Source organism: Onthophagus taurus, chromosome 7 (assembly GCF_036711975.1).
Source record: "Onthophagus taurus isolate NC chromosome 7, IU_Otau_3.0, whole genome shotgun sequence".
Classification (NCBI taxonomy): domain Eukaryota; kingdom Metazoa; phylum Arthropoda; class Insecta; order Coleoptera; family Scarabaeidae; genus Onthophagus; species Onthophagus taurus.
In genome coordinates, this window is record NC_091972.1 from 38,224,731 (window position 1) to 38,235,256 (window position 10,526).

General features: G+C 31.0%; 1 protein-coding gene across 1 annotated transcript in view; it reads left to right on the plus strand.

The window, feature by feature from the left end:
- Nucleotides 1–6,334, plus strand: part of LOC111423049 (motor neuron and pancreas homeobox 1-like) — a 40,641-nt gene extending 34,307 nt beyond the window's left edge. Inside the window, exons 2-3 of the mRNA XM_023056303.2 lie at nt 505–668; nt 5,639–6,334. Coding sequence (XP_022912071.1) covers nt 505–668; nt 5,639–5,896 — 422 coding nt within the window. The 3' untranslated portion in view covers nt 5,897–6,334. The remainder of the gene's footprint in view (nt 1–504; nt 669–5,638) is intronic.
- The last annotated feature ends 4,192 nt before the right edge of the window (nt 6,335–10,526 follow it).

Sequence of the window (10,526 nt, forward strand, 5' to 3'; positions counted from 1 at the left end):
AACGTCCGTGTACGATCGATTTGCAATGGTTGTTTAGGAGATTACGTCTCGACGAGAAACCCCGGGCTTACTTGGGTTCCGCTTGTCACCAGCTCTGACAAAGAACCCCTAAAATTAGGGGTGTCGTTAAATGTATTAGGATATTAAATTATCATGACAATGGCGCAATCAGAGTGGTGGGTTAGAGAAAGACAGCACGATAAATGCACTGCAAACATACGAGGGGGGGTCCCTTTTTGACCGCACGTTTTATATACGCAATATGGTGACAAATTAGCTCTCTAACTCCCCGGTTCCGCAGAGGCTTTCGGCGACAACTATGAATAATTAAATAAACACCGAGGGATGTCCAAATAAAGCCTAAGGATTGATCAATTTCCTTCGACCCTTTCGTTTAACGAACCGACTAAAGCACTAACGCATGTTGAGTAGTATCCTTACACAACAACTACACCTTAGGGGTATTTAAAAAAAATTCTTAATGGATTTTTGTTTTTGTTTTAGGGTGCGGACCGGGTCATGCTCTTTTGGGAAAAACTAGACGACCCAGAACGGCGTTTACATCTCAACAACTGTTGGAACTTGAAAAACAATTTAGACAAAATAAATATTTATCAAGACCGAAGAGGTTTGAAGTTGCAACAAGCTTAATGTTAACAGAAACTCAGGTAAGATAAACAAATTATTATTTAAATTTTAAATTAGTTAAGAAAAAGGAAAACAATTCATTTGGTCTGTGACACATTTGCTGTTATTAAATTCGGTACATCTCTTTGGATGTCTGGATGCGCACATGATATCTAACCATAACATAACACAATTTGTTTTACAGCCAATTCAATTTATTTAGCCTTATGCAAGCAATATCTAGTCTTGTGCAAGCAGTATGTAATCTTTTGTAACTCCTATTTAGATTTCTATAGTACCTAGTAATCATTAGCAATATTTAGTCTTCTGCAAGCAGTATCTAGTCTTTGGCAACCACTAACCAGTCATCTTCAAGCAGTATGTAGCTTTCTGTAAGCACTATTTTGACTTCTATACTACTTACAATACATTACCAGAATTTAGTCTTCTAGAACTAATTTCTAGTGTTCTGCAAACAGTATGTAGTCTTCTATAAGCACTATCTGGGCTTTTACAGTATCTAGTAATCCATTTTCAATATTTAGTCTGATTCCAGCAGTATTTAGTCTTCTAGAAGCACAAAGATGTCTTTTATAAGCAGAATCTAGCTTTCTGCAACCATTAATAGTCTTTTGGAAGCAGTGTGTAGGACACAATCTGAAAACAAGGCAACCACGAATACCAGACTCTCAAGCGAGCCCATATATTCATTCCTCTCAAAACTCAAAATGTATTTTTATAAATGATGTCAAATTCTTTCATCTTTAATCCCGCGTGCCGTTTTTGCGTTATTTAGCAACAAACAAGTAGAATTACAATCATTGCATTGTCCTAAGGTGACTATGGTGTACGTCGAATCGATGTTCTGAGATATAGGAGATCATCCTAAAGTCCAAATTAGATGATCTTGAGCGTATGAACAATACATACCTATACATGCGATATTTCCTTGTGGCTTTTTCAAATCAATGCTATTAACGTATTAATCTTAATCTAGCAATTTTACAGGAGTTAGATGCTATTTGATTAGCTGCCAAACGAAATCTGGCTTTAACAAATTGGTACAAAAAGTGATCAGAAATTTCCAACATGACCAATAACAAGCGTGTTAGCAAAAGATCAACGTTGTTACCAAATACCCCAAAATCTCGAGTTCTCATTGCAGCAAAATTTGAGGATTACTAAATTATAATATATTTAATATTATAGCTGCAATTCTCAAACTCAACTCAGATCCTTTCCAAAGAAATAAAGCAGACCAATACTTCTTGTGGTCATAGACAGAGTCGAACACTCTCGACACTCGTTATGTTTTCTAACGAATTCTGGCAAAGAGTATCTTCGAGTATGAGTTTTGGTCGTATACCCTCCGCCCTTTTAGCACCACTCACTCTCGCATGTCTTCCTGTCCATAACCATCGTCAGAGCCTCTTTTATAATTCTTTATGCCTTTTATAATATCTTTTCTTCCATGATGTGTTATGTTATGGATAATATTTTCAATAAATTTTATCGTATACTTGGCTTTGTCATCAAATGTCTTAATAATTTATAGTTTCCTATGTTTATAGCGTGGTTAGTTTCTGTTTAATAGAAAAACCTTCATTAGGTAGCTTAACAGCATGGTGAATGTTCTTATTTATTGTTAGTCATCTTAGGAAGTCAATGCTTTTTACTGTAACCTAAGTTGTAGACACCAGACTTTCAAAGGAAGTATTTGTTTCCATAAATAGAAGTACCAAAACGTTGCTTAGGTTGAGGTTCTGAACAAAGTTGTGGTCCTAGTGATTACCTCTCAATCCCTCACCTGTTTCCTTCACTCCTCACATTCCCTGAGCTGTGAGAAATGCTCCATCGTTTCCTTATTCTCCCCACATAGTCAACACATTTTTCAAACTCATAAATTTTCATACTCATACTCCAAGAAATGGATTTTATACGAATTTTTAAAACTTAATCGGCGAAAACTGCAAAATTCGAAAAAATTGTCGATTATTTCAAAAATTTATTTCTCAAGAACTACAAGCGATTTTTCAAAACGGCTTTTTGCATTAAAAAGAGGATACTTTAATTAATAATTGATGATATTTCCACAAGGATCCTTCAAGAAATTAATTTTATAGCGAATTTTGAAAATTATCGATGAAAATTGCATCATCGAAAATTTAACAAAACTTCAAATATTGTTTTCTCAAAAACTAAAAGTTATTTTTCAAAACATGTTGGTTCATTGGAAAGGGACACTCTTATTAACACTTTGGGAAATTTTCATACTCATATTTCAAGAAATGGGTTTTATACGAATTTTTAAAACTTAATCGCCGGCAATTGCAAAATTCAAAAAATTGTCGATTGTTTCAAAAATTTATTTCTCAAGAACTACAAGCGATTTTTCAAAACAGCTTTTTGCATTAAAAAGAGGATACTTTAATTAATAATTAATGATATTTCCTCAAGGATCCTTCAAGAAATTAATTTTATAGCGAATTTTGAAAATTATCGATGAAAATTGCAACATCGAAAATTTTATCAAAACCTCAAATATTGTTATCTCAAAAACTAAAAGTTGTGTTTCAAAAGATGTTGTTTTATTGGAAAGAGGACACTCTTGTTAACACTTTGGAAAATTTTCATATTCATATTCCAAGAAATGGATTTTATACGAATTTTTAAAACTTAATCAGCGGAAATTGCAAAATTCGAAAAAATTGTCGATTATTTCAAAAGTTTATTTCTCTAGAACTAAAGGTGATTTCTCAAAACGACTTGTTACATTAAAAAGAGGACACTTTAATTAATAATTGATGATATTTCCACAAGGATTCTACAAGAAATTAATATGATAACGAATTTTGAAAATTATCGATGAAAATTGCAACATCGAAAATTTAACAAAACTTCAAATATTGTTTTCTCAAAAACTAAAAGTTATTTTTCAAAACATGTTGGTTCATTGGAAAGAGGGCACTCTTATTAACACTTTGGGAAATTTTCATACTCATATTCCAAGAAATGGATTTTATATGAATTTTTAAAACTTAATCGACGAAAATTGCAAAATTCGAAAAAATTATCGATCATTTCAAAAATTTATTTCACAAGAACTAAAAGTGATTTTTTAAAACGGCTTTCTGCATTAAAAGAGGATACTTTAATTAATAATTGGTGATATTTCCAGAAGGATCCATCAAGAAATGAATTTTATAACGAATTTTGAAAATTATCGATGAAAATTGCAATAGCAAAAATTTTATCAAAACTTCAAATATTGTTTTCTCAAAAACTAAAAGTTATTTTTCAAAACGGGTTGGTTCATTGGAAAAAAAGACACTTTTATTAACACTTTGGGAAATTTTCATACTCATATTCCAAGAAATGGATTTTAACGAATTTTTAAAACTTAATCTTTAGAAATTGCAATATTCGAAAAAATTGTCGATGATTTCAAAAATTTATTACTCTAGGTGATTTTTCAAAACGGCTTGTTGCATTAAAAAGAGAATACTTTAATTAATAATCGAAAGTGATAACAGCGACAGTTCTGTTAGTAATGAATGTGATGATGAAGCACTAGCACTATCACTAGGTCTAATGTTAGTTCTAGTGACATTTTTATTGCATTAAAATTAGAACTAACACTAGACCTGGTACTAGAAATATTCGGGTGTAACTGTGCGTCTTTAGACGCTGAACCCGATACTTCCCAGTTCTAGGTCTAGTGTTAGTTCTGGTTTTACATCAGCACTTTCACTGGAATTAACATAACACCTAGAACTAGAATCATTCGGGTTTAGCCTTGCGTCTTTTAAGACGGCCGAAAACTCAGGGTTATCATAGGGACATTACCTTTTTCCAAGTAAAAGTTTTCTTTTGCAAAACTACCCAATGCCTGTACTATTAAGCTATGTTGCATTTTATGTGGGATATTGCAAGTGTGTACGCTGAATTGCTGCATGTATACAATGAATTACTGCATGTATAATATTTTTTCTACGATTCGTACAATCTATTTCTTTCAGTGTAGTAACTTAGTAACTAAGCTTACTGTATTCATATATTGCGAGTTATATTAAGTTCCATAATAAATAAACATCCAAATTTTGTTTGGATGATATTTTTCACAAATGTTTGAACGAGGTTATATCAATTATTCTCTCTCATTCTCGACATCTTTTAGTAATATCAGCAGGATAGTAATTTCTATTTACTAACTGCTTTTAATTTTTATCAACATGCAAACATTCATTTAAAGTATAAATCTTAATTATAATAAAAATGATGATTTTCCAATTGATAATCTTATTTAAAAAATCTTTATTTTTACCCTATTTATTTAAATAAAAAAATAAATATAAATAACATAAGAAAATAATTATAATTATAGTTTGATATAATAACTTTGTATTATTTGAACCGTAGTTGTATGTCTCGACGTGTTTTCTTATTCAGACTGGAAAGTTATGGAGGCGAAACTAAGCGGAAGTTCAAACAAACAGACAGAAGTCATATTTTAGGATTCCCGATGACTAACTGCTCAAAATATGACATAAATTTATCACCGGGAAATGCTACGTTTTGTCCTCTATCTCTCTCTTAGTGGATAGGGGGCGTGATTTTATTACAGTTGATCTTGGTTTCGCAGCGGGGCTTTGTCCAAACATTGCACGGTTTGGATTTGAGCGTGAAAACCGAAAAAGTCAACACCACCGTAGCCGTGTTCCAACAAATATATACATATATGCTAAAAGAGGTCGTGTTTCAAACTTTTTTTCCACCGCGTTTTATATACAAACAAAAAAATTGAAATTATTACACTTTAATCACTAATGAGCTCGGTAAATAATCAACAAGATAGTAAAATAAATTAAGGGCAATTCATATCTCGGTTTATTGACTTTGATAATAGCATTTGTTGTGAAGCAGAACCCGTAATTAACTCACAGATTAAATTATCTAGGGATTTTCGCAAAATAAATATTAATAATTTTGTTTTTATAATTTCTAACTTCAGGTTAAAATATGGTTCCAAAATCGACGGATGAAATGGAAACGTAGCAAAAAGGCTCAACAGGAAGCGAAAAGCTCCAAAGATTCCGATTTGAACTCAAAATGCCAATCGCCATCGTCCAGTTCGAATCAACAGCAATCCACAAAATCGAGTCCAAGTCAAGATTCGCCAAATTCAGCTCAAAGTCATTCGTTGGAGAATCAAAATAGCGTTCGGAAAATTCCAGATGCCGAACCTTTATATAGGCCGTACGTGGTATAAATGTAATTTGTAGCTCAATAAATTATTTCCGAAATTATGAAATAAACGTATAGTGTATAAATCATGTATGTCTAATATGATTGATTGAAAAAATTAAGTGTGTACATATTAATTAATAGATAAGGGGTAGTTGTTGAGAGGAAAATTAAAAAATAAATTAACGAAGAAGAAGGTTATAATCGTTTCGTTATAGAAATGTTAACCCTACTTCTTTTTTCTTTTAATTATATTTATACATAACTTGTCTTTAAAAGTATTCTCGATCTCTTGTAATTTATTAATTTATTTTTTTATTATATTTTTATATTGTATGTACATTTTATTCAGTTTGAAATAGGTCCTAATAAGCGACGTGTTTGTACATAATTTAAAGTTCCTAAACGAATAACGCTGTAAGATATAATTGTAAGTTTTAAAACTGAAATAAATAATTTAAAAAGTTAATTAATAGTAGTAATTCTTTATCATCCCCCTTAACACCCACAAATTGACAATTGACATAAAGCTGAGCGAAGCGATAAATTGAACCGCATCCAATTATGGTAATAAGGCACTATCGAAGATCCCGCTTCGGCCACTTTGCCAATAATCTAAAAGAAACCAGAGAACTCCAAGTCTTTTACAGATTCAACCCTTAACTTGGTTCTCACCCCCGCGTGAACTTTAACCCCTATGAGTATGGGCGGCGAGGAAACGGGGGAATGACGGTGGCGAATGCGCGAAGGATGGCGTGCATTACAAGTCCATATCGTTCTCGAAGCAATTTACTAAAAGGTTTGGACTAAAGTGGGGTTCTCGCTTAGCTTAACAACTGATTCGCTATCATGTTTATATGTATGAACTATGGTATGTAGTGGATGTTGGACGATCCTTTCCTCTTATCCACTTAGCGGATCGTCTTCGGCCATTTACTCGTGTCATTTGTATTATTCCCCATCAAGTAAAAGAATAACAGAAATAAAACTTCTTAACTGATTAACTTAGTTTTCTTTTTCTAACAATATATGATGAATATGTTGTAACAAAAAACCGTTCTTATAGGCAACACACTTTACGTGTTATAGATCCTATTTTTAAATAATCATTCCTAAACCTTATTTCCACTAGTGGTTAAAAACCTATTACTTAGTACTCCACCATTCACAGGAATTAATATCTCTTTTAGGTGTTGGACACTGCAGATAATAATCAAGATCAACCCCAATAGGACTTTTTTTCATTGAATACAATTTCATTTATATCAAGTTTATCATTAGCAATCTCATTATAACAATCCCAATACGATATATAAAATCTCTTGTTGCAGTTTCATCTAGTTTTCTTCTCGTCGCTTATAATTCAACATGACATTCATTACTAACAGAACTCTCCCTGTTATCACTTTCGATTATTAATTAAGGTATCCTCCTTTTAATACAAAAAACCGGTTTGAAAAATCACTTTCAGTTCTTGAGAAATAAATTTTTGAATTTTGCAATTTTCGTTGATTAAGTTGTCAAAATTCGTATAAGATCCATTTCTTGGAATATGAGTACGAAAATTTCCCAACTTGTTAATAAGAGTGTCCTCTTTCCAATGAACCAATACGTTTTGAAAAATAACTTTTAGTTTTTGAGAAAATATTCGATGTTGCAATTTTCATCGATAATTTTCAAAATTCGCTATAAAATTAATTTCTTGAAAGATCCTTGTGGAAATATCACCAATTAATAATTAAAGTATCCTCTTTTTATTGCAACAAGTCGTTTTGATAAATCGTTTTTAGTTTTTGAGAAATACATTTTTGAAATGATCGACATTTTTTCGAATTTTGCAATTTTCGCCGATTAAGTTTTAAAAATTCGTATAAAATCCATTTCTTGGAATATGAGTATGAAAATTTCCCAACTTGTTAATAAGAGTGTCCTCTTTCCAATGTACCAATACGTTTTGAAAAATAACTTTTAGTTTTTGAGAAAACAATATTTAAAGTTTTGATAAAATTTTCGATGTAGCAATTTTCATCGATAATTTTCAAAATTCGCTATAAAATTCATTTCTTGAAGGATCCTTGTGAAAATATCACCAATTATTAATTAAAGTATCCTCTTTTTAATGCAACAAGCCGTTTTGAAAAATCGCTTTTAGTTTTTGAGAAATAAATTTTTGAAATGATCGACGTTTTTTCGAATTTTGCAATTTTCGCCGATTAAGTTTTAAAAATTCGTATAAAATCCATTTCTTGGAATATGAGTATGAAAATTTCCCAAAGTGTTAATAAAGGTGTTCTCTTTCCAATGAACCAACACGTTTTGAAAAATAACATTTAGTTTTTGAGAAAACAATATTTAAAGTTTTGATAAAATTTTCGATGTTGGAATTTTCATCGATAACATTTAAAATTCGCTATAAAATTCATTTCTTAAAGAATCCTTGTGAAAATATCACCAACTATTAATTAAAGTATCCTCTTTTTAACGCAACAAGCCGTTTTGAAAAATCGCTTTTAGTTTTTGAGAAATAAATTTTTGAAATGATCGACAATTTTTTCTAATGTTGCAATTTCCGCCGATTAAGTTTTAAAAATTTGTATAAAATCCATTTCTTGGAATATGAGTATGAAAATTTCCCAAAGTGTTAATAAAGGTGTTCTCTTTCCAATGAACCAACACGTTTTGAAAAATAACATTTAGTTTTTGAGAAAACAATATTTAAAGTTTTGATAAAATTTTCGATGTTGCAATTTTCATCGATAACTTTCAAAATTCGTTATAAAATTCATTTCTTGAAGGATCCTTGTGAAAATATCACCAATTATTAATTAAAGTATCCTCTTTTTAATGCAACAAGCCGTTTTTAAAAATCGGTTTTACTTTTTGAGAAATAAATTTTTGAAATGATCGACAATTTTTTCTAATCTTGCAATTTCCGCCGATTAAGTTTTAAAAGTTCGTATAAAATCCATTTCTTGGAATATGAGTATGAAAATTTCCCAAACTGTTAATAAAGGTGTTCTCTTTCTAATGAACCAACACGTTTTGAAAAATAGCTTTTAGTTTTTGAGAAAACAATATTTAAAGTTTTGATAAAATTTTCGATGTTGCAATTTTCATCGATAACTTTCAAAATTCGCTATAAAATTCATTTCTTGAAGGATCCTTGTGAAAATATCACCAATTATTAATTAAAGTATCCTCTTTTTAATGCAATAAGCCGTTTTGAAAAATCGCTTTTACTTTTTGAGAAATAAATTTTTGAAATGATCGACAATTTTTTCTAATGTTGCAATTTCCGCCGATTAAGTTTTCAAAATTCGTATAAAATCCATTTCTTGGAATATGAGTATGAAAATTTCCCAACTTGTTAATAAGAGTGTCCTCTTTCCAATAAACCAATACGTTTTGAAAAATAACGTTTTGTTTTTGAGAAAACAATATTTCAAATTTTGATAAAATTTTCGATGTAGCAATTTTCATCGATAATTTTCAAAATTCGCTATATAATTAATTTCTTGAAGGATCCTTGTGGAAGTATCGCCAATTATTAATTAAAGTATCCTATTTTTAAAAACTACTTCGATTTCTTTAAGGTTACGTGGTTATTTTTATTTTAGCCACCACAGCCATCAACAAAGAATCTTATTTTTCGTACACCAGCCAAATAACTACTATTGAAAATATGTAAAATTGCCGAACCAATTGAATTCGAGCCTCTGCCGCATTGATATTCAACCCACATGTAAAAGTGAGTTGACGAGCTTTTCAAATTAACAATACAAAATCCATACATTCCAATCTGTAGATCAAAATAAAATGATGCAGTACCTTCTTCTTCCTCCTTCATCATTAAGTGAAACTGCCTAGCTCTTACTTCTGAACACTTTGTTGATAATGCTTTGTGTTTGAGACGCTCGCAGTAACTGGAAATGTCGGTTGCTGGTGAACCAAACCCTAAATTAAATTAAGTTGAAAATATTTTGTGGAAAAACGAATAGTTTACTTGAAGGTGGTGGTCCACACTTTCATTGTACATTTTCAACATTTTGTTTATGTTGGATGTAGAACTCAAGTATAACCTCTTGGACTTTGCCCTATTGTAATGGCTTTCATAACCTCTTCTCTTTACATCAGCATTTTACTTTTCTACCGATTTCCACCTTTTTTTTTGCTCTGAAGTCCGTGCCAGCATTAATATTTTTTGTAATCCATTAGATTCTACGATAGGGCACTTCCAGAAGTTTTTCAAAAGAAGTTCTGCAGACCGAGAACGCTTGTCTGTTTGTACAGGTCTACAAGATTAGAAACATTAAACAAACTAGTGTATAGGCATAACAAGATAATTTCTTACTTTGTATCTTATTTGAAAGTGGTGAACTTTTTTTGGTGTTTATTAATATTTGTTTTGGAATATCATTACATTACAATTTCTTGTTGTTGGGATGTATACACTTTTTGTCAATCCACCTTTTTAAGTGTTTTGGTTCGTACCTTAAATGAAATCCACAATCAAAACGTACAGAAAGGGGTTAGCAGTAAGATTTACCTTAATTACCTTGGTTTCTTCTTGTCTAACAGGCATAATAGGCTGTTAGAAATCTACTTACCTATTCTTTGACTAACAAGATTGTATCTGTCTTTGCATTTTTGTTGTT